At 30.5% G+C, this 25,105-nt stretch overlaps 2 protein-coding genes across 5 annotated transcripts; one reads left to right on the top strand and one right to left on the bottom strand.

The window, feature by feature from the left end:
• Window positions 1-715: 715 nt before the first annotated feature.
• On the bottom strand, window positions 716-16,472 carry LOC130677410 (uncharacterized). 4 transcript variants are annotated; one of them, XM_057484162.1, is made up of 9 exons: window positions 16,331-16,472; window positions 6,948-7,005; window positions 6,689-6,867; window positions 5,233-5,393; window positions 4,971-5,138; window positions 1,791-1,837; window positions 1,231-1,383; window positions 980-1,120; window positions 716-905 (listed from the first exon to the last, which is right to left on the bottom strand). In XM_057484162.1, exons 1-7 carry the CDS (start codon window positions 16,334-16,336, stop codon window positions 1,334-1,336), a joined length of 669 nt encoding a protein of 222 aa, XP_057340145.1. In that variant the 5' UTR covers window positions 16,337-16,472; the 3' UTR covers window positions 716-905; window positions 980-1,120; window positions 1,231-1,333. The 4 variants fall into 4 exon arrangements, with proteins under 4 accessions (XP_057340145.1, XP_057340142.1, XP_057340144.1 ...); XM_057484159.1 differs by lacking the exon at window positions 16,331-16,472 and adding an exon at window positions 15,904-16,282; XM_057484161.1 differs by lacking the exon at window positions 16,331-16,472 and adding an exon at window positions 13,616-13,713.
• LOC130677407 (uncharacterized) lies at window positions 13,630-24,400 on the top strand. Its single transcript, XM_057484158.1, has 4 exons — window positions 13,630-13,767; window positions 19,855-20,013; window positions 20,654-20,907; window positions 21,796-24,400. The coding sequence occupies exons 1-4, from the start codon at window positions 13,746-13,748 to the stop codon at window positions 22,561-22,563; spliced, it is 1,203 nt and encodes a 400-aa protein (XP_057340141.1). The 5' UTR covers window positions 13,630-13,745; the 3' UTR covers window positions 22,564-24,400.
• The last annotated feature ends 705 nt before the right edge of the window (window positions 24,401-25,105 follow it).

Here is a 25,105-nt window from a genome sequence, read left to right as displayed (position 1 = left end):
AAAACTTGTAAGATTCTATTGGTATTTCAGGTTTCGTTGACTAGTAGATTTTTTCCTTCGCAATCGTCAAGAATTAGTAGTATATTCAAAACGAATGTGTCTACATAGAAGTATTTTATTTAAAAAGATAAAGAAATTAGGTAATAAAAATTAATATTATAAGTGAGTGATTTTTATGGGTTACAACATAAGAAATGTCCTCATCTTGAAACTCGACAATACCTTTGAATGCATTGGGATTTGCGGGCTAGAAAAAAGTCACGTTTCCTATTAATCTCCGAGAATTCGAGTCATTGAATATAATCAGTAAGAATAGTTTTTTCGATTAGAAAATCGTTAATAAAGTTCAAATTAATTGTATTAACAATCCGGAAACAATGTTTAATAATATAGAGCTCATTATCCCCCGGGGTCAAAAATAAAACTTGATTCAGGCTCGCTTCACCTTATTCCCGTTTGAAGTTATCGTTTTGCCGATGATTTTTCGATAAGGTCTTGACATTTTCGACTTAAATTAAATTTTTTTCATCTTAATTACAACTTACTTGCATTTTTTGATCGTTGTGTGAATTTATTCATATTTACTTCCAGTAAGATAGTCATTCACCTTACTTTTGACTTGTTGAACCAAAATGGCTCCAAGTTTTCAACCTGGTAAATCAAGATTTACTTCTGACCCGGGTCTCAAAAAAATAATCATTAAAATTTTTCATGGTCTTTTATTGTAATATCTGTCAGTTAATGGATAAACTTTTAACAAATATGTACATTACAATATTATTAATTCAATAAGTATGTATTGCATGATGTAAAGAAGCATTGATTTGTAGGACTACTGATAATCGTTGTCTTGTTCACCATCTGACTTAAAAGCTGGCATTTTATAACATAAAAATTCAGCCGTGCTGTAAATAAAATAAATAAGTTAATCATATTTAATAAAGGTCAAATAGTGTTACATATTAAATTTAAGTAGTACCTGGGTAGAGACTGAAATGCTGATTGAGAACAATTTGACCACGACCGAGAATTTATCGCGGTTACGCAAGTATCAATTTTACCATTATCCATTATATGGCCTGATCCGCAGTTGAGTACATTATCTTGATTAATATGGAATCTGAAACACGTTCATCACATACATTAATTATATATTACTTTCGAAGAATAGTTAAATTGATGCATACTATTCAGTAGCATATTTATTTTTTGATTGTTGTTACGTATTACCTGTCGGCGATCATTTGAGTAACATGCAAGCTAAAGAAGGGGTCATATTGAATAAGTCCACCAGATGACTTAACTAACGCAGGAAGAGAATTGCAGTCATAATCTAGAACTGGGCCAATATCTGACTCATTTTTCTCATCACACGTAAATCGGCTGAGAAAAGGAAAAAAATTGAACAGCATTAGACGGAGATTTAAATGATCGATTCGAAGATGCAGTATTTGGATCTTTGTAGATTTAAATTATTTTTTGCTGAGCGAAGAATTATTTTGAATTTTTTCAAAATTTACGGTGATGATTAATATATTTCATAAGTTCTTATTAGAAATTATGAAATGATAATTTTTTTCTCCGTGTATTTGGAATAATAATATAATTAAAGATAGTAAATATGATTTTACAGGCTTCAAATAAAAAATATAACTAGTATCAATAATAACAATAACCTGGTAACGAAGAGAAAAAAGTCGTATGAAAGATTTTCAAATTGCTCTTCATTTCCATGTAACCAATCCCTCAGGTAGTGTAAGCTTGCATTAGAATGATAACAGGGTTCTTACCATAGAGGCATTTTCTGTGTTTCCGGTAAGTTGAAAATATTTGAACGCTTGAAACAATAATAATATAATTTAGTAAAGAGGCTATCAGTGGGAAATATTGGCGGAGCTCTATTTAATCTCGGGGTATCTAAATACCATAGAAATTAAAAAATTGGTAAATTTAATCGATAAAAATCTTCTAACTGCATACTTTTCATTTATCAATTTTTTAGGACATTTTACAACTCAGAGATTAAATGGAGCCCGATTAATAATCGCCTGTTACGCTAATATAAAATTAATATCATTGAATATCCGGCTTAATTTAAAAATGGGTGAAAGTTTTTTTTTTCTAATGCGGGATAAGTCTTTTCGGGTCGAAATATTTGATCTGTTTTAAATCAATTGATAATATTTACATATAATATTTCATCGCGGTTTGCCTGCACCACTCGTTATTCAGACTGTTTTAAGACTTGTTCTCAATAATTGTTAGTCTGGTTTCAGTCGCCTCTAAATTAAAATCAGACTTGTACACGGAAAGAAAATTATGGCAGCGGTTCCCATAATTCTGTGAAATTTTTTCCTATACCATCATAGGAATTACGACCATAAATTATGGGAGCGGTTCCTATAATTATAGGAATGTTTCCCATAATTATAGGAATAGTTCCTATAATTATGGGAATGATACCCATAACACTATAGGAAAGGTTCCTATAATTATAGGAATGGTTCCTATAATTTATAGGAATACTTTCTATAATATTATGGGAATCATTCCTATAATAGTATGGGAATGATTCCCATAATGCAATTGGAATGGTTCCTATACCATTATGGGAATCATTCCCATAATATTATGGGAATCATTCCCATAATATTATGGGAATAGTTCCCATACTATTATAGGAACCATTCCCATAACATTATGGGAATAGTTCCCATATTATCATGAAAAAATTAATTTAAAGAAGTGTGGTAATCACTTCTACAATACACAGAAATATTATTAAACATAAAAACAAAAATTCAAACATGAAAAAAAAAATCGTATTTGGCAAAAAAACATTAAAATTTTTAACAAGAATTTTTTGTCAGCACAAAACATTCAAGAAAAATTCAAATTTTGAGAAATTTCTACACTATTGTGCAAAAGAAAAATTTTATAAATTTTCAAAGTTTTACAAAACAATTAAAGGAACAAGTTTTGTTCCTTAATTTGTGTAATCATTATCAAAATGAAAAAATCAATTTTTTTCGGATTTTCTTTCATTTTTGCGTTAGTTGTTCAGTAAATGTAAGGTAAAGAGAAAAAAAAAAATTTTCCGAAAAACGAAAAAAAAAACTGAATAAAACGTAAAAAAAAAAAGCGAAAAAGTTCTTGTTGTATCTCGTTTTTCGGAAATTTTTTTTTTTTTTTTTTTCCCTTACATTTATTGAACAACTAACGCAAAAATGAAAGAAAATCCGAAAAAAATTAATTTTTTCATTTTGGTAATGATTACACAAATTAAGGAACAAACCTTGTTCCTTCAATTGTTTTGTAAAACTTTGAGCAATCGGCCCGGACAAACGGTTCAATGGATCAATCTGCAAATTCTCAGGGTTTTTGAGGGTACATTAAGCTGTAAAATCACCTAGCAACATTATTTTTTTTATCAATATTTGCAGAGTAGCGATGAGTCGACTAAAAAACCAGAAAATGGCCATTTTTAAGGGTTTTTCAAATGGATATGAACACGGAAAAAAAAATATTGTGTTTATCGCTCACCAACGGAGAGCGACAAGTGTATCGTGATTAGTTCTAAATTGTATTGCTACTACCACAATATATATATCGATATGAATGAAACACTAGATACTTATAATAATGATCCTACGGATTGTGCATATACTTAAATGTATAGTGATCGTCAGTTAACGTATCCATATCGTACCAAAACGGATCGTGATTATCGCGATCTACTTCTCAAGCGCCACCACTCATAACCAAATTATTAAACTTTATAATGCATATCTTGCAAATTATACAGTGTTTATTTATAAAATTATTAATTATTTAAAGTGCACAACGACAATGAAAAAACACTAATTATATATCTAATGCAAGAATTGCTGTTTTTTATCGATTAATTTTTTAATTTATCTTTGAAATAAAAAAAAGACTGTAAAATTTACATCAATTAATTACGTATATTCTATTACTTAACATTTCTTGATATTAAATAATAATTTTTTATTGCACCTATTAGAATTATTAATATGTGATTATTAATGCCAGCTAAAAAGAAAATTGTAATAAAGTTAAAGTTGTAAATTTATCTATTTTAACCTCAAATTAGTTATAATAACAAAACGGATCGTTACTATAGCGAAACGATCTTATGATTTCGGGATCCACCTGGATCGTGATAATCACGATCCGATAGACCAGCACTTTCCGTATACAACGGATACCCAACCGAGGAGAGTGAATATCACGATACCGTTGAGTGGTGAGCGCAATATTTTTTTCTGCGTGAAGGATGAAAATAAATTTTTTTTTGAAAAAATCGAAAATGGAGCTAGTAGGGAATTTATTCAAGTTTCTCAAACTGCCCTTTAAATTACTGTGCAGCCATTATTTGCTGAGATATCAATAATCAAAGACAAAAGGATCCTTTTTCATTTGAAGGCTGATATCTCAGCAGCAAATTGTTGTACAGAGAACCAAAAAAAGCAAATTGTAGCTGAATAAATTTCTTAAGCGGGCCATGAATTCTTCTTTTGAAAAAATTTTTCCCGGCCCCGTAGACCTTAAAAACAAAACCAAAAAATTTAGAAAAATTTTGTCTCGATCTTTTTCTTATGATTCCGCAAAAACCGTGGTTCGAAAAAATATTTTGCTGGAAGATCTTGAAACTAGAGATTTTAAGCTTCAATTTTCTATTTTTGTTTTCTCGGTACGATCATTTTTCACGAAAATACAGCCTTCCAAAAATCACTAAAAAGTTTATAAAATTTTTTTGTTCCTTTAATTTTTTGGATAAGTGTACTTGAAACTAATATTTTCTAAAATGAGCTTAAAAAAAAAAATAAAGTTCATGATTAAGTTTTAGAGCCAGATAAGTAAGCTCGCCTTATAGTTAAACCTTCCTCCAAGTTTTTCTTTTAATTTTTCAAGAAAGTCATTATTAAGACGTATATAATTTTTCTTACTTTTCAGCAATCATCTGTACAATATGCAATTCAGCATTTTCGTTGTCAAAATCCAAGAGTCCGCCCGATGGATGACTCGAATCATCTGTGTTTGTACAATCTTTATTTTTCGGGAGATAATACGAACGGCTGTCCAATTGTCCACCATTTTTAATACATAAATCTGCACTAATAGACAGAACAAATAAAATCATATTATAATAAGTATAAATGGTTCAACGATTCCAAAAAAAAAATGACAATAATATCTAATTAAACTTACTTTGGTGCAAAAACGAACATGTCATAGTCAATCTCGCCAAATGTTGCAGAATCATCAAACAACCACTTACTCATAGCATTATATGTTAAATGAATATCATAACACTCGTAATACGCAAACTGTGTTTCCTTGAATACTTTTAAATTTGAATGATTTATTTGCTAAGTGTAAAATCATTATTCATTAATTAACATCAAGTCGACTCTATCCGGGTCAAAAAATTAGATCTGTTTTAAAATAAATGATAAATTGAAATATTTTTCCTTTAATTCAAGTGTATAAATCGTATTTATTTTACATAGGAATTTAATCTGTTTTTGCCCGTACTATTCCTTATCCAGGCCAATATCAGACTTAATTTCGTATGATATTTAGTTTGTTTTAAATCGGGTTTAGACTAAAAACCGACTTTTTTATTATAATTATTGGTCTGTGTTCAATTGTTTTTAAGGACGAAAACAGACTTTATTTTCTATAATTTTTAGTCTGTGTTCAATTGTTTTTAAGGACAAATACAGGACTTTTTATAAATATAAATAATAATAATAATAATCGAGATTTATTAATTTATTTCAATTTTCTTGGTATTTAAAACATGCTAATGCGCTTCCATAATAAGATGTCACACAGAGAAAAATGTTGGCTCGAAACCTACCAATTTTTACAATGCTGTCGACTAAACTTGAAACAGGAAGTAAAGCATCGGAAAAATTATCGTGCTCTCACAAAAAATGATTATACTGTATCACATTACTTATTACGCGCGAGAAACTTATCGATAAGCTTCAATATCAATTACTTTCATTCATTATAATAATTTTGATGCAGCATAATAATTTATTATAAGAGCATAGTAATTTTTTGGATACTTTACTTTCTGTTTCAAGTTTGGTCGACAGCATAATAAAAATTGGTAGATTTTGAGCCAACATTTTTCTCCGTAGCACAAGAATTTTGATGTTTTCTTATGCCAAAATATTTTCAATTTTATCCAGTAAATAAGAGAAAATTCTTGACATTTCAAGAGTTGCTTTATCACTTTTATTCAATGATATAAATATTCAATGAAGACAACTAAAAAATTAAGCTGTCAAATTTTCATTAACTGCCGACATTTTTAAACAAAAGATAGTAAATAACTAGTAAATAAAACATAATCAATTCTGCAACTTAATATTTTTTCATAAATATTGCCCATAAATAAAAATTTTATAAGTCCATGATTTAATCTAGTTTTGTCCTTGTAAATTTTCAGAACTAAAATTTTTTAAAGTTCACGAATTAATCTAATTTAGTCTGCTCGTAACGCGTTTGTTTTTTAAAGTAGCAGATCGAAAACAGCTTAAAATTTTTATCGAAGTTCAATAACAGACCAAGTAGTCCAAATACAGTCCAGTTAGACTAAAATAAGATCAAATTTTTCGACCCGGGTATCGTATATATCATTTTTTTTTACCTTCAATTTAACAACTCCGGAAATGTGTAACTTTATTTTAGGATTACTTAATTCATTTAACGCTTTAGCCGCGCGATTCAAAACTTGTAAGATTCTATTGGTATGACGGGTTTCGTTGACCAGTGGATTAATTTCTTTGAAAGTGTCAATAATCAGTAGTATGTTTAAAACGAATGTGTCTACATTGGAAAAAAAAATATAATAATTTAATCTTTCGTTAGAGTATTAATTTGTTTTTATTTTTTTCCAGGGTACTTACTACTGCGGTCGTTGTCAGGATTGTTGTAATGTTTATAAGTCATAGTTGTTCTGAATACCTGATTAAATGTCATATATTACAATTATTATGTATCACTCTATTACTTACGCTCTAAAAATGAATCAGTGACATTCACTTCGAATTAGTGAATATTCACTGGGAACCAGCAATAAGTATACCACTGGTTGCATTAGTGGTATACTTACCCGAGTCGAAATTTAAAACGTATCTCAGGCATCTAAAACGTATCTCAAACGCCTTAGGCGTTTAAAGCGTATGTCAAGCGTCTCAGACGCTGTAAGCATGATTAAAACGTTTTAGCTCAAAAACGTAATAAGTGCAATTATGAGCACGTAAGTATGGAATAAGTGGGAAGTTGCAGGGATGGCCTTTAGGGTCAACCTTTTTCCTAATTTTTTTAATGCAGTCATGCATGGTCATATATGAACCATACAAGGCCATGTATGGCCATACATGGTTTTGTATGACTGTATATGGTCATGCATGACTGTATTAAAAAAGTTTGTATGGCCATATATGCTTCATATATGAGTCATATAAGATATGCATGGCCATGTATGAATCATATAAGGTCATATATAGCCATACATGGTTTTGTATGACCATGTATGTCCATGATTAATAAAACATATATGGCCGTATATAGCCGTACATAGTTCACGTATGGGCAGGTATGGCCCATAGCTGTAGTGTTAAGTACTTTTCTAGACAGTAACGGATACAGTCTAGATAGCATACAGTACTGCCTGAAATTTTTCTTTTACCGAAAGAACTCAGCACTATCCCAGAGAGTTGCCATTACTATATTGTTTTTTCCGTGTATGATATACATTTCTTGAAATGGAAATCTGTTAAACAATATTGAATATAATTTCAACCATATAAATATATTTACCCGTGAAACTGGAACATAGTAGTTATTTTCCGAAACTCCCTTTAGGAGTGAAATTCACTCCGAGAGAATTAAATAAATAAGAAATCGTTCACTCCGCGTTCACTACGCAAACTTTTTTTATTGTAAAAAATTTATTTCTAGTAAATATAAATTTATTAAAGTACAAAATTCCGGACAGAAGTGAATGCAGATTGAAATAAAATTCCCGACACCTCGAAATCACTCTTCATGCATGATTGTTTTTTTTTTTAACCGCGGAATTTCAAGCGATGAATTCGGATTGAAATAAAATCCATATATACTCTGGATTCCCTTCCGATTTTTCAGTGTAATTAATTTAAAAAGTGTTCATTAGTAGCGTTTTCCACAAGGATTATATTTAGTTTTAATAATTTTAGTGATTCTAGCGCCCAGTAAATGAAAAACGTTAAACATTAATAAATTAATTATCTTTTATAATTTGCTATTGACATTTTTATAATCTTAAAGCAAATTCTCAAGGACTGGGATCGTGATCGTCAGCTAAACAGACACGACATCAGACACTATAAAGGAAAGTAAAGCAGCCCTGGCTGCCAGCGGGCGCTTGATGAAGGGGATGAGCTTTTTCAGGGTGACATTCGTTTGCTGCTTATTTGTCGCCCGTTAAATGGAATGAGTTACTACTACGGCAAAAGAGATCCTGGATACAAGTACAAACATATATATCTATACATGAACGAATCGGTGTGGGGTGTCTTGGAATGAGCGAGAGTCACGATTCACGGGCCACGAGCCACGACTTCAACCAGGAGTAACGAGTCGAAGGAATAAGGAATGGAGGATAGAGTAAAGAGCTGTACAAGAAGCAATGGGTAAAGAAAGATACCAAGAGGCACAATCGGGGAATGAAATCATTACTAAGATACTTGCTCAATACTATCGTGATGTATATGTATAGGGATACTGGTTTAAGTTGTGGCATCTTTAGTATTCAATCTCCCCACCTACGATCTTATTCTTCTCGTTTACTCAGTATACCCTAGTCAATCTACAAACGAATGTACGTATACTAGAAGAAGGGTTGGGTGCCTCACGTTACATTTAATTTGTATTTCTGAACTTCGATGTCATTATTTATGTTTAATTTGCATGCCAGATCTCATACATATGTGTACGTGTGCACGTGTAAGTATTGATCAAAAATAATGGTAAAATTTATTCACAGCATTTTCACTATCACACTATTTGTACTAGCTATGAGTATACTGCACCGTAAAAAGTTTGCGGGGTGAACGTGGGGTGAATAACTTTTTATTTATTTAATTTCTATGGAGTGAATTTTACTCTGAAGGGAGTTTCGGAAAATTTTAATTATAAAGAAATCTACTACCTGACTAGAATTGTTTCCTGATTTGCCTGAAGTACCATAAGAACCTTGTCAGGTTAATATAAGGTTTGCCTTATAAGGGCAAACCTGACGAGTTTCTTATCAGGACCTCATTAGGATATCCTTATTCCAAAAAAAAGTTATCCAATCTCTTTAAATATTTTATTTACAGGCTGAAAATTAAACACTGCATAAAAGAATATTATATAAAAATAACGTCAATCATTGCAGCACGGATTTTTTACTTCTTCGCCAGTTATTCTATGACATCAAAATGAATATAATATTTACACTTACAAGATCACATATAAATGTGCAGTGGATAGCATCAAGGACTTTGAATCGGAAGAACGCAAGTTTGAGCCCAGCAGTCATCGGGATTTTTTCATCAATAAAAATATGTTTACTTTTTCTCATTAATGCTCTTAATACAATAGATAACATTCCCGATCTAATGAAAATTCTCCTATTTTTTTTTCGCAATTTAATATTTTTTTGAAAATAATTCCTAATAAGTTAACCCTGATGAGGATTTGATGAAGATATCCTAGTGAGGACCTGATAAGGTAATCCTAATGACCTCATGGGTCTTAAGCGTTACATCCATATCAGTTTCTCGTCAGGATACCCTGATCTGGACCTTATTTGAAATAAGGTTAACCTGAGAAGGACTTCGTCAGGTCCTTATGAAAAATTCTAGTCGGGTAATACATAGTGAGCTTGGGTATTTGATATTTTGACATTTATATTGAGTACGGAAATAATTACTGTCCCTTTCCATACATTCACGCGAAATGATTTAAAAAAATCGGTCTGTCAGTTGACCCTGCGGGCCAGCCCCAAAACTTCTCGCTGTTTTTGAGCTCGTTGAGCTCGAAAACATTATTGTGAATACATTTTCGAGCTCTTCGAGCTCGCAAATACTTTTGTATGCCATTGTTTTGTAAAAAACCATTTTTTAGCATTTCCTTCTCCCACGATATCTCGCGAACGAATTAACCGATTTTGATGGTTGAGGTGGCAATCGACGCGTTTTATCAAGTTCTAAAGCTGATCAAATTTTAAAATTGATTTATTTAGCCGTTTTTGAGAAATTTCAAAAAAACCGAGGAAAAAAATTTTTTTTAATTCTTTCGTCAACGGTTTCTCTTGAACGAATGAACCGATTTTGATGGTTGAGGTGGCATTTGACGCGGCTTATAGAGTTTTAGAGCTGATTAGATTTTGGAATCAATCCATCGAGCAAATTAAAAGTTATCCAAATAAAACATTTTCGAAAAAATTTTATTTTTGAAATATCTCTGAACGCAACCTACCGATTAAGTTCAAATTTTTACGGCTTCAAGACATTAACAAGCCGCGTCGAATGACACCTCAACGATCAAAATCGGTTCATCCGTTGAAGAGTTATAAATATTTACATACATACAAACGTACGTACGTAGACACATACATACACTCGGATATCATCGTGAAATTAGTCAGGATAGCTTCCTAGGACCTCGAGACGTCGACTCTGATGGAAATCCGATTTTCGTAAATCGGACCGAAACCAATAACTTCCCGAATTTTTGAAAATTTACAATTTTCTTAGCGGGAAGTTAAAAATTAAATACGGAGAGAAATGTTAAGTGAATATGCCTATGCAGCATAGTAATAATTACATTACTTGATAGTTTGTGTCACGCCACTCTTATATGATTGTTTATATAAACTATAGACTAATGTAATTATTACTATGCTGCATAGGCATATTCACATGACATTTCTCACTATGTATGCAGCTGATAATAAAACTTGAACAAATATAATTCCACTGAGTCTTAGTGAGAGATTTGCATGTTTAGGTTTCCACTATATTTAAATGGTGTATTACCGTACGATGGACGGTGTGGCTCAATAAGTTATAGATCAAATTGAACGGAATATAGCATAGTGCTGGATAGCTCAACTGGTAAAGCACTCGGCGCGATACCGAATTGGTCTGGGTTCGATTCCCAGTTCGGGCTATCTATATTTTTCTCAATTTACCTATAAATTGTCTTATTGAGAGGTTTGCATGTTTAGGTTTCCACTATATTTAAATGGTTTACGTAAATGATTTACGTAAACCATACCACGAGATAACACTTCATATTATACCGAAATATCAAATAGTCCCATAAAAACTATGCCACTATAGCTATTCAATAATTTAATATTCTCGCTATATATGATATACATATGAAATTATAATTTAGTGAATTACTAAAACACTTTATAAATTTAAAAAATAACATTTTAAGTTTAATTATCAACACCTAAATCAATTATTTATTGAAATAATTATGTTCCTAATTAACAGCTATTTCTATTAAATATGATCGTACATTGCATAACGAGTGGGTTAGGTGAGTCTTTATTCGGGAAGCACAATGTTTTTAACACGAGTCGAAGGTACATACGCACAAGCGCCAGCAAACTTCTACATAGATTTTAATAAAACTAATCATAGAAAAAAAACTTCAGTTAAATTTACGATGCTATCATAGTAATTTTTCCTATTGATTATTGTAATGGTATAGACCATACCTTTAAAATTATAATTCTGACGATGTAGCATTGAAAATTTTATTTAATAAATAATACACCTTAGACAAATAACACAAAGTCTTAAGCTCTTTATCATAAATTACGATACGAATATCAAAAAGTTAGATGTTATAGAAATTTTGCTATTGCATTAATTCTCCTACTTTTGAGTAAATTCATGGAGCTACTTAAATTCATATTATTGCAGTGTGACACTTATAAAATCCAAACATCTGAATTCAGTACACGGAAAAAAATTAATCGTGAATGCAACATGATGCAGTCTTGGTAAATAAACATGATGGAATCATGTTGCATTCACATGATTTGTCATGTTTCGGCTACATGATAATCATGTTGCGGTAACATGAGAAAATCATGTGAATGCAACATGATTTGTCATGTTTCGGCTACATGATAGTCATGTTGCGGTAACATGAGAACATCATGATGCATTCACATGATTTGTCATGTTTCGGCTCCATGAAAATCATGTTGCTGCCACATATTGTTATGTAGCCGTAACATGACAAATCATGTTGCATTCACATGATTTTCTCATGTTACCGGAACATGATTATCATGTAGCCGAAACATGACAAATCATGTGAATGCAACATGATTTTCTCATGTTACCGCAACATGACTATCATGTTACCGCAACATGACTATCATGTAACCGAAACATGACAAATCATGTGAATGCAACATGATTTCATCATGTTTATTTACCAAGACTGCATCATGTTGCATTCACGATAAATTTTTTCCCGTGTAGGTATATCCAATTTTGTTTTATCGACAGTGTATAAATAATATGATATATGTCAATAACAAGATTAACATTAGTTATGATGATAATATTCTCTATATCTACTGGACGTTCGATATTCTAATATGCTTTTCATTTCAAATATTAGTACTAATTTTAAGTACGGCACTTCGATAAATCACGATCAAATTTTAATCTTAGATTATTTTATTAGTAAATTTCATTGAAAGCAAACTATTGCCTTTGTCGTTATGGAAGAATTTTCAAGGAATAAAACCATAATCTATCATAATTCTTCGAACAGGATCCGAAGTAACATTGGTCCAATAGTATTAATATATGCATAGAGGTATCTTTAAATAACTTCAAATCAAAACATATAGTGCATTATCATCAAAAAATTGAAGCTCATTCAGTTAGCTTCAATTTTTGGCATTAAACTTAAAATTTTTTGATTTTTTTTGTTTTAATATCTTGAGAATTTGTAAAAATGTCAAAAAAAATTTTATTTCCTTATCAACTTTTATTTGAAAGGTGAAAATAATCAAATAATGTGAAAGCTACTTCCATTTCGGCTGCCGAATGGCCTTTTTCGTTATAAAAAATAATATATATTTCGCAAGAACATCTCAACTATTTCAAGGTTACGCGAATCGTACCAGTAAGTGAAAGATTAAAAAAAATGAATGTACTCATAATAACGATAGTTCTCGATAAGCGAAAGTACAACGTATTCTTATCAAGTTTAATAGCAAAAAAATTAAAATAGATAAACAAATTAAATTGTTGCAATGACGAAGTAAATAGAGTATCATATGTTGAGTTAATTAATATACAAGCAAATGGTATGATTATTTAAAATTACTATGGGAGAAAAAAAACTTATGTAACAGATTATTAATTATGAATTTTTTCCGCATTTTTTTTTTTTTTGTCGTAAAAATGTGTGAGGATCACGGAAATAGAAAATTTAATTGGTAGTTTAAAACCAATTGAACCTTGTAACGTATAATAATAATAATAATTGTAATAGTATGTACTGCATTTAATGTGAGATGCAAGTGCATTGATTATCATCGTCTCCTTGAATAGCCAACTCTTTAATAAGGCAATCACATAGTTTATCGGAATAGTTCATCGTTGGCCTAGGCCTAGTGCACTACGTGTAAAATGGAGCGCAAAAGTGTGTCAGGTATTATCGTGATTTGGAAAAAACATCATAAATATATATTAGGGTGTGTCAATGAACATCTTTTTTTTGGTTTTATTTTGATACCACCAGAAATTCATAGGATATATCAAAATTATAATTCTGGTGAATATCGGCTCTTAAGTTTAAATTTTAGAGGTAGCTCATCGTGTTTTTCGTTTTCCCATTTAAATAACATGGGAAAAATTTTTTTTAAAGTTTGGAATTTTATTACTTACCAGGAAATCAGTGTATCAGAAGAGTCGATAAATTTTTTTGTTGATAATTGAACGCTCTACAAAAAAGGTCTGTTATCATTTTTCGATAAATTTAATTTTTCAAAAGATATTTGAGGTCAAAATTTTGGATTTATCAGAAATTGTAGTATTTATCAGACTTATCTTCAAATAATATAAGTTTTTTTTTGTAGATCGTTTCATTTGCTACAAATTATTTTCGGTCAAGTTTCAAAAATTTTTTAAAGTTCTTGATATATTTACGTTTAAACATAAGTAAATAAAATTGACCAGAATACGATTTCTTGGAACGAATTAATATTTAACTGCGAATAACTAAAGCAATTTTGAAAACTTGTCTAAAAATAATTTGTAGCAAATGAAATGATCTACAAAAAAGGCCTCATAACATTTTAAGATAAGTCTGATAGTTTCGCCAAAAACTTCAAGTAATACTAAAATTTACTATGAATCTAATTTTGACCTCGAATAACTTTTGAATAATTAAATTTATCGAAAAATGATAAGAGACCTTTTTTGTGGAGCGTTCGATTGTCAACAGAAATATTTATTGACTTTTCCGATATACTGATTCCCTGCTGGATAATAAATTTCCAAACTTTAAAAAAAATGTTTCCCATGTTATTTAAATGGGAAATCGAAAAATACGATGAGCAACCTCTGAAACTTGAACTCAAGAGCCGATATTCTACAGAATTATTATTTTGATATATCCTATCAATTTCTGATGGTGCCAAAATAAAACAAAAAAAATATTGTTTATTAAAACACTCTAATATATATATGCATATTTTTTATCGATATATATATATATATATATATATATATATATATATATATATATATATATATATATATATATATATATATATATATATATACATTTTTTTTATCGATAGAAGTTTAATGATTTTTAGTTGTGATTTTTTGAAAATTTATTTTCTTCCAAAAAAAAATGCTTAAATAAAATACTGTCACAATAAATTTTTTGTTTTAACAAAAGAAGTTGTATGTTTTTTAAACTTATTTTAAATAGAATTTTCAAGTTTGAATAATCTGGATCGAGTTTTTTCTTATACATTTATGGTGTACAATATATATGATTGAAAATTCGTAAAAAAATTGCAAAATAATTGAGAATTAATAAAATTATTATTTCTGAATTTAAAAAATTTTTACTTCCGTATAAAAAAAAAAATTTCAATAACTTTCGAAATGTTAGAAAACTGTTCACTAGTGTGTTTTGGAATTTTAGTTGAAAGTTTGAGTTATAGTTCCAATAATGTTATAGTACTTTTAACAAAAGAAATTTAAAGAAAAATTACTTTCCCGCGTGGAAAATATTTTACATAATTACAAGAGGAGGGGGGGGGGCAAAAACGGGATACTTCAGGAAATACTCAGTATTTGGGATCTCAAATACGTTAAATCGATTTTTTTTTATTGATATTTAAAGTGAATGGAAAAAATATTCAGCTGCCGTTAAAAACGAATTTTACTTTTTGTATGGGAAAAATGGGCTACCCCTTATATAATGTGAAAAAAATAGTTCTCGAAATTGAATAAATTTGATTAAATTAAATTCTCTCACAAGTTATTCACGTTAAAAAAATTACATTTCACATAACTATTGGATGCAAAGGAAAAAGCCAAAATTTTTAATAGTTGTTTTCATAAAACAAAAGTCACTACCATTTTTCGACCCGCACTTTCGATTTTAATCAAGTTCAAAAAAAAAAAAATTCAAAATAATGCTCAATTATTTTCATAAAAATAATTTGGAATGCTTTAAAAACTAACTTTTTTATCAATGTTTTGGGGTACCCCGTTTTGCTCCCCCCTCTTTTACAAGTAAAATCAAAACACAAAAAAAAAAATATACCCTGAAATTGTGATAAGTATAAAAAAAATGAACATTGAATACGTTCATTATATTGGCAAGGGAATGCACATTGATTGAAAATTGAGCTTAAAATTTTCCCCTGAAGAGTCTTGAACCCTTGGCCGTTGGGTTATGAAGCCCATTCACTTGTCACTAGACTAATCCAGCTTCTTAATTTTTGGTGAATTTTTACGATTATATAAAACATTATTGATTGAGCTCAAATTTTTCGTGACAAAAGTATCAATTATTGTAACGACTCAATCGAAGTTAAATCAACTTTTTGTTTTTATTTACATTCACACTAAAAAAAAAAAAAAAAAACCACCCGAGAAAACATTCTATCATAAAATTTTATCAAATTTTATAGTGTTAGAAAATCGTATAACATTGAGAGAACAATTGATCAAATAATGATGAAATTTACCAACATTAAGTAAACGGAATACTTATATTGTTTCCAAGTAAACCATTATCAAATATTAATAAACGGTTTATAAAATATTAATAAATACACTGAGAGAAAAAAGTGGTTTTCTGAGCTATAACATAGTTGAATGAGACCTCAACTATTAACTGCAGTTTTAATATTGCAATGAAAATAATAGTTCATTTTAAAACGAACATATTATCATTATTTTTATATCATTCTTATCATAAATTAATGATATAATAGTAAGATAGTCAATCATTAAACAAAAATAATAAAATAATCATTTGAATATTTACTGCTAATTTTTCCCTATCAATATTTTTCTAATAATTAATCAGGCATAAAAAAAAAGTTTACCACGATCATAAATCATAATTCGAAGTAATAAATTACAATAAATTGCAGAGAGTAAAGATTGTGATATCTAATAAATTGATGTCATTAGCAGAAGATCAAGGTTGAAAAAATAACAACTTCAAGTTGCAATTTTTTCAAGGACGGACGAGACTTACTTACGACACTATGACAGAGCATTTTCTTGTATCTAACTAATAGGAATTTAAATCTTTGTTTGTCTATAATTACTTATTCTTTAAACCAAAGTTGTATTATGCAAGGTTAAATAAACTCAGTCTGTTTAAAGTCAGTTATTTTTATCCCATTATTTACTTATCAATTACTATCATTTATAAATAAATTTTTTTATCAACAATTTTTGTGTCCATCTGTGAAAAATCTTATTACCAAATAACATACAGTTTTGTGAAAATTCATAGAGTTTTACAGCCAATAATTATTGAAAAAAAATTATTAGATGGCGAAAAAAAAAATTCCCATGTCACGATCGGAGAGAGTGAAGGCGACGGGTGAAGGGTTTTTATTAATTAATTATTTACTAGAAAATTACCCAAAATACTTATTCTATAACTCAACCAAGGAGCCTAATAGGACCGTCACTTGGCTAGTGTTTTTCTGAATACTAAATAAGTCCGTTTCGTACCGAGCGGAAGTATGATAGACAATTCCGATCGTTGACCTGCGTGGCTTTAGAGTAGGTCTGGGATTTTAAAGTGAGAGGGAAGCAGGTAGGTAAATATGGGCCCTCGAGAAGTCCCTATTCCTAACGTCTGTCTCTTTCTGTACCCTACGATTATTAAATGTTGGAGTGAGAAGTGTAAATCTGTATATTCTTGTGTAAAATTATAATGTTGCTTTTACATGTGTGTATTAAAATTATTTAAATATAATTAGACTTACTAGTCAGCTTGAGGTGGTTACAATTTTTGCTGATCACACTCTCTCACAATTCACCACTTCGAATTTTGTGATCGCGGAAGTGTACAATTATTATTTTCATTTTTAATCGCACCGGGACACTGCACTGTATCAAAAAAAAAAAAAAAAATCAATATCTTAAAATAATGAATTAGAATATTTGTTATTTTCAAGAATGAATAGAATCGAAGAGAATAATAATAGATTTTCCAATCCAGTATCTATGATTATCCTTGCTATTCAAAGATGGAAATATAATAGTAAGTAGCATATAGTTAGTGGCTTCGTGATTTTATTTCTGTGGAGTTAATTATTCTGTACGGACTCGAAACTACTAGGGTACCGAGATGATGGACTCCCTTATCTACCAAAAATGAACGCGAATATTTTTGTTGAACTTCGGATTTCGATCTAGGAGTCTGGATTCCGAGGCTGTAGACCGTCACGGGACCGATGATCCTAAGTTGGGTGAGTCGAACCGACCGTGATTTTAGCAAGCTCACAATTTTAAGTATTTGGCCAAAGAGCCCGATTGCCTAGGCGGTGGACCGTCACGTAGGCAACGATTAAAAATTGTAACTCTGAACCGCGGTACTAATTGGACTTGTGCCGTTAGAACTAATCTGTACTTTCGAATCTGTAGAACTTTTGAGTGAGAACTGGCAGAAATTGCTTCTGATCAGCGATTGAATACCTTCGTTAGTTTTTTGGCAGTTTATATACTCGAGTATTGATGGGAAATTCGTATGTTTTCTGATGCAATCGTTCGGTCCAGCTCAACATTTTGGACAACAATATGATAAGTTAGTGCATGGATCCAGTTTAGGTATAGCTTTCCAAAAATTAGAAAAGTCCATATATGGAAATTGAATAATTTCGTGAACAACAACGGAATGAGTAAGTGCTCTAATAAAAATAGTGTTCTGATCGATTTTAAGAGCTTGATATTTAAATGGGGATAACTAGAAAACAATGCGGAATTTCGAAAAACTTTATGAAAGACGATTACTGAGAAATAAAAGTATCTTCAAAAAGAGTTCTATGCCATTTTATGATGTCGGATAGTTTCAATTAGAAAATAAAATGATCTCAAAATTTACCATAAATTCGACTTCAAGCTTAAATAACTTTTGAGCCGATGAATTTATCGCAAAATGGTAAGAAACTTCTTATGTAGAACATTTAATTTTCTACAACTCGCATCTGCACAATTTTGCTACGACGCATCGTTAATTAGTTATAAAAATCAGAAGACGTGAAAAAAATTTTTTCCATGTTATTCTTATGGAAAATAGAAAAGCGCGATGCAGATTATATTAATATTAATATTGAGAGTTCTAATTTTCATAGGCGTATTTATTTATCTAAATGAAAATCTTACTCGTGTTCCTGAGAAATAGAGAAACTCAATTTTTTTTTTTTTCAACACCCTCATATATATCGAGATATGAGGTTTTAAGCTTTTATAATAAATTTCATATAGTTTCATAAGATTGATAAAATTTGACGAAATTCCATGTAATTTTGAAAGTACTTATAATTTCATAATCAAGTGTATGTTATATAATAAGTAAAAATTAACAAAATTATAGGTCGCATAAGATGCAATAATTTTATAACATTTTATAAAATTTCTCAAAACCCCCTGGAACTTTGCAACACTACGCTAAGTTTTGTCAATTCTTATGAAATTCTACAAACTTCCATAAAATAATTTCCTTAAATAACGAATTCAAATTTATAAATTTCTATAAGTAGTTATAAAAATCTAAAGCATTTCATGAAATTTTTCATGATTCGATAATATTTCATAGAATTTCATGTATTTCGTGTAGTTAAATTTGATGGATTTTGGTATAGTTTCAAAAAATTGCATACAATTTTATAAAACTATAAAATTCTAAAACACTTTATAGTATGATCTAATTTTAAGAAATCACAAACTTAAGACTGAATTCAAATTTCATGAAGTTCAATACGATTTTATTTTATTTTAGCAAATTAGATGTAATGAAATTAATTTACGTCAAATTTTTTGGAATCCTATGAATTCGCGTCGAATTTTATGGAATCCTATAAAGTTTCATAGCATTCTATAAATCATGTGGCGTCAAATTACATAGAATATTACAGAATGTATACAATTATTTAAAATATTATGAAACATCATGATTTTTTATGAAATTTTATAAAAGGATTTTGCCATGGGCATTAATAAAAAAAAAATATCTTAATTGTTCCAGAAAGTATTGAATTTTTTCAAAAAATTCTACGGCAGTTCGAAAATGACCCGAAGCTGGAAGTGACTAACTGCACTGAGGAAGCTGGGAGTAATATTGGAGATAATTATATGTCTGTCGTGATCCGAACGATTGTGGACGGAAAATCTGGAAATGGAAAAAGTTTGTATATGTAAAATAAATCTTTTTTTTTTTTTTTTTTCCATTAAAGAGGACAATAGTGATCTTAATTATAACCGCATTATAAACTAATGGAAAAAAAATTTTCCTTGTTATGATTGGATAATCATAAACAAAGTAATTTCGATTGCTTCAATTTGTTTGACTCAAAAAATTCCGAATTTTGAAGTCGATCAATCGATTTGACACATTCCGTTTGCATCAGATATGAAATTTGATAATTATTGGAAAAAAATACAATGGAAACAGTATTGGTTGATAGTTTTGTTTGAAGCGGAAATATTATTCTATAGTTTTTGAAAATTAATTAATAAACAGATACAAATTATATTTAGTCCTTCTTTGATTTTTTATTTTAACCATCGAAAAACGAGGAACGAAGATATTTCGATTGTTTCTCATTGTTTGACATGAAATATTTCAAATTTCAAAAATACTTAATCAATTTGACTTGTTTAGTATTCATAAAATTTAGAATTCGATTGGTTCAATCAGATAAGACTTCAAAATATTGAAGATTGTTTATAAACAATAATTTGTTCAAAACAGATTTGTTTAAAAGAATCGTACTATTCAATGCATAGAAAAAATCTTATGATTGATATTTTTCAAAACTTTTCAGACTACAAAAAAACTCTCTTAACAAAACATTGTCCTCACTGGCGCCCAACAGCGAAATTAGTTCGTAATGCGGAATTGTTTTTCAATGAAGCTCATGTGTACAAAAACGTACTTCCACACTTGAAACATGTCGCTCCTCCATGTATTTACGCGAGTCCCGATGAGATTGTTTTGGAGGATATGAGAATAGATGGATATGTCGTACAACCAAGAAGCAATCTTCTCGACATGGAACATTGTACAGCCGTCGTTCAGGTAAAACAAACGAAAAATTTAATACAATACTCGGAGAGATAATTATAGTAGACATTCCTAGTATGTTTCGGAAATATCATTTCATAAAGATACGGTACTAATTACTTGGAATTACGGGATGGACGTTCATTATTTCTAGGAAAAGTTTCTACAACCATGAGAACAATTCCTCTAATTACGGGAATAGTTTTTACGTCGTATGGTGATTGCGTTATGGTAATGATTACCATATGGGGATAGTTCCCATAGTAACATAAAAATAACTCCTGCATCCATATTGGAGCGGTTCCTAGGTGCGTATGGGAATAAGATCTATACATCATGGTAACTGTTCCCATAATACTATGGTAAATGTTGCTATCTATTATGGTAATGATTCAATAACTTTACGTTAATTGTTACCATCGATGAAAAGAATCAATAACATACGATATGGCAAAGTTCACCGTAATATATGAGACAATCACAACATTATTCCGATATCGGATGACAATAATACCTAAATAGATATGAATGATTGTCATAATTTATATGGATGATGCTATTCCTACTATAGTCTATCTTAAAGAAGTTGGTGTTATATCAACGCTAATAGTCGTCATGGCAACGGTTGTTAAGAAGACTGTTGTCATTGCAACCGCTGTTATGGCGATGGTTGGTTATGGAACCAGTTGCTATGTATTTAAAAAGAACCTGTTACCGTACAATATGCGAAGCATTTCCATAGTGTATTGTAACTGTTACTGTAACTTTCTCTCCACGTAGTAAAAAAAATACAGAAAAATTTAATGTTTGTAAACAATAAAAATTATTCACTCAATAAATTTCATCATTGTTTGTTTCATTCACTTGTTGATCTTTGACTCGTTAAAAAAAAATTTGTTTTAGAAATTGGCATTTCTACATGCATCATCTTTGGCCTTGAAGTTAAACAATCCGTCCCTTTTCACCGAGCTGATGATGCCATTAAAAGAAATAGCTTTTCCTGATGATGACACACCATCCTTGGGCAAATCAATTGATCAGAGTATCAGTCTCGCAGTAAAACATCTAGAATCACTCGAACAATCTTCTGAACTGGCCGATGCAATCAAACTCTTTGAATCTAAGGAAAAAGATATTTTCGACATAATGAAAAATCTTGTTGTACCAGGGCGTGACAAATATAACTCGATGAGTCATGGCGATTGTTGGAACAATAATATTTTGTTCAAACACGATGCTAATGGCCACGTGTGTGACGTCAAGCTGATCGATTTCCAAATAGTTCGTCACGCATCGCCAGCAATCGATTTTCACTATTTCACATACTCGAGTGCTCAATCGTACATTATTGAGAAACATTACGATGAACTTGTACAAATTTACCATCGACATTTTGTCAAAACTTTGAAACAAATGCATGTCAAGGAAATTGACATACAAGCTCTGTCCTTGGCCTGGTTCATAAATGAGCTCAAAGAATATGCAGAGTACGGATTGTTTACAGGTGCATGGATTATCAATGCAGTGCTAGCAGAAGATGAGGATCTCATCAATATGGACGATCTTGATCCTGATGACTTGAAAAGCAAACATGATGTTTTTCCGATCAAAGCAAACAAAGCACATAGGATCAAGTGTATTGTTCTCCACTATATGAGGACGTACTTGTAAATATACTCATAAAACAATCTTATAGTAATCTTGCCCAAGTCTGATCACCTGTACTTTAGTTGACTACGTTTTTATTTAACTATGCATCTTGTTGCCGACACTAGTACAAAGTATTACATTGCAGATTTTGTACATGTCTAAAAAAAAAAACTTTGCATTATGTTCTACTTTAAGAATTGAGCAAGAATGTTAAAGACATGAGCGAGGCTTGCAACAGATCTGCTCCAAAGGTGTCCTATTATACTATCCCACTTCTGTTCCTTTCACTTTATTTCTTCTATTGGTTTAGGATGTAGGATCCTGGGGTAAGGTGACGGAGATAGAACTCTATTCGAAAAATACATCTCGGATTGCATGGGGTCCCATAGGAATCTCTATAGAAAGATGTGAATATATAGTAGAATCCGTAAGTATTAAAATAGGAGTGTGTGAATTTGCCTAAGAATCCATGTAGGAAATCATTGGTATCTGGATTTCCATATAGAAAATCTATATAGTAAACGGTGGGTACCTGGGAACCCATGTAGGAACTTGAATGCATAGATTTCGTATGAAAAATTCATCGAGGAATCTGAGTTTCTATATAAGTATTTTGTAGAGAATCAAGAGTATCGGGAATTCTATAACTATCGTCTATTACTACGCATATATAGACAAAAGGACCTAGTAATATTCTATTGGCTGGATACTTTCTAACAAAAAAATTGAAACCCTTTATTCAGTATTTGTAATAAATTTTTGATTTGTTAATTAATTCAAGTAGTATTACATCTCTATAGAAATTACAAACAATTTTAATAAAACACTTCGTTAAGAATCGTACAAAGGCATTGTACATGAAAGCTCATGTATGAATAACATGACGTTCTAAGTTAATTTTCCAAATTCCTAATCCAAACAAGATTCCGATTTTCAACATGGTGCAGATTCACATGCTGGATTTCTATTGGAAACCGTGTGATAATCCATCCGAAATCGTCAAGTTAGAACCCACAGAGGCATCTAGGCTGGATTTCTATATAGATGTTTTTGATAGGGAAGTAAGACACATATCTCGGAAAAAATCTTCAGACTTAACTACGCCTATTCATGTATGACCACGCTTGATGTCAGATATGATCATGCCTGCATTCAGATCATCTCTGAAGCGTTAAATACGTTCATGCCTGATCATGCCTGGTCAGGCAAGATCATATCTGAAGCGTTGAATATTTCAGCCCCGATCATACGTGGCTATGTTTGACTAAGCATGAACAGACGAGATCATTTCTGAAGCGTTAAAACACGTTCAGGTACGATCATGCATGGTCATTTTTTATCCGGCCTGGAAGGTTAAGAACCCCCATATAGAAAGTGTAATATAAGACTTCTTGAGCAGATTTGTCGCAAGTTATGCGTTAGTCTGCAAGTAATTTCTTGCACAAGACGTGCTTAAGATACGCATAAATAACTTTACTAACACGTCTTGAGAAAAAATTTTCTTTTGTAAAATATCATATGCAAATCCTACAACAATCTTGTCTTAGAATCTTGCATTAATATCTTGTAAAATATTGATAGGTATATAAAAACGTAGACGCCTAGGAGTCTTCCGCAAGAGACTTTCATAAAAAAAGTACAAGACTATTACAAAACTGTCTTGTATACTTCAACTTGGGCAAGTCCATGTTGTATTTATCAAAAGATTCTTGTGATCGGTGTCTCGACCAGCAGCTTGTGATGGGAATTATTACATGAGTATTGAAGTGGTTCATTACTTTTTAAGAAATATTGTTTTTCGATAGTATTTAAAATTGTTACGTTTGTATTATAAAATGTATAAAAATATTTGTTTCAAGAATTTATTTAAGGATTTGCAGTTTTTCTACACCCGACGTCAAAATTTTGAACATTCGCTTAGGACATGGAAAATTAAAGTGATTTTCACATAAAGCCTGGTAGTGCTTACATTAATCTGTTCTTTTAAAAAGGCTTATTCTTTCAGGAATCTTATAGGATTCCTGTACGAATTTTACAAAATTTTTTTAAGGATGCTGAATGATCCTATACAAAATCCGTTTTATTTTCTTACAGTTTTATTGCGTGATTCATCTAGAAATTTTTCTTACAACTAATAGCGGGCAGAAAGAATACTAAATCGTCTTACGTTAGAAAGCGAATCATTTTGATGATAAAAATAAAAATTATTAACTTTTCGTTGCTCGCGTTTACTCACCTGACGATTTTCATCGTATGACGAGCACTGTGCCGTCCATGCTAAATGAAATGCGACGTTGCCGAATCATGATGCAATAATGAATTATTTTTTACAGTAACAACAGTACGTTTGGCAACGTGGTCAGAAAAATTGAATCAACGATTAAACTTGCATAATGAGGACGGTGCCACTTTTTCACATTCTTGTTATACATAAATATACTTTTTTATATATAAAATGTACATTCATTAATTATCAACACATTTAACAAAAATATAGATTTCGAAAAGAGAATTAGTTAAGCATAAAGTTACACTGAAAAAGAGGATTTTTCCTCCCGGAATT

This window comes from Microplitis mediator, chromosome 11, assembly GCF_029852145.1.
Source record: "Microplitis mediator isolate UGA2020A chromosome 11, iyMicMedi2.1, whole genome shotgun sequence".
Lineage (NCBI taxonomy): Eukaryota > Metazoa > Arthropoda > Insecta > Hymenoptera > Braconidae > Microplitis > Microplitis mediator.
Note: the sequence above shows the minus strand (reverse complement) of the source record. Positions and strands in the feature narration are given on the sequence as shown.

Bases quoted from the DNA above. Each gene is read 5' to 3' on its own strand.
- LOC130677410 (XM_057484159.1), bottom strand. From the start codon at position 15,951: ATGAACGTATTCAATGTTCATTTTTTTTATACTTATCACAATTTCAGG. The intron at 6,868-6,947 runs GTAAGTACCCTG...TTTCCAATGTAG, and splicing joins TCCTGACAACGACCGCAGTA to ACACATTCGTTTTAAACATA. The intron at 5,139-5,232 runs GTAAGTTTAATT...TCTGTCTATTAG, and splicing joins ATGTTCGTTTTTGCACCAAA to TGCAGATTTATGTATTAAAA.
- LOC130677407 (XM_057484158.1), top strand. From the start codon at position 13,746: ATGGAGCGCAAAAGTGTGTCAG. The intron at 20,014-20,653 runs GTTTGTATATGT...AAAACTTTTCAG, and splicing joins AAAATCTGGAAATGGAAAAA to ACTACAAAAAAACTCTCTTA. The intron at 20,908-21,795 runs GTAAAACAAACG...AATTTGTTTTAG, and splicing joins ATTGTACAGCCGTCGTTCAG to AAATTGGCATTTCTACATGC.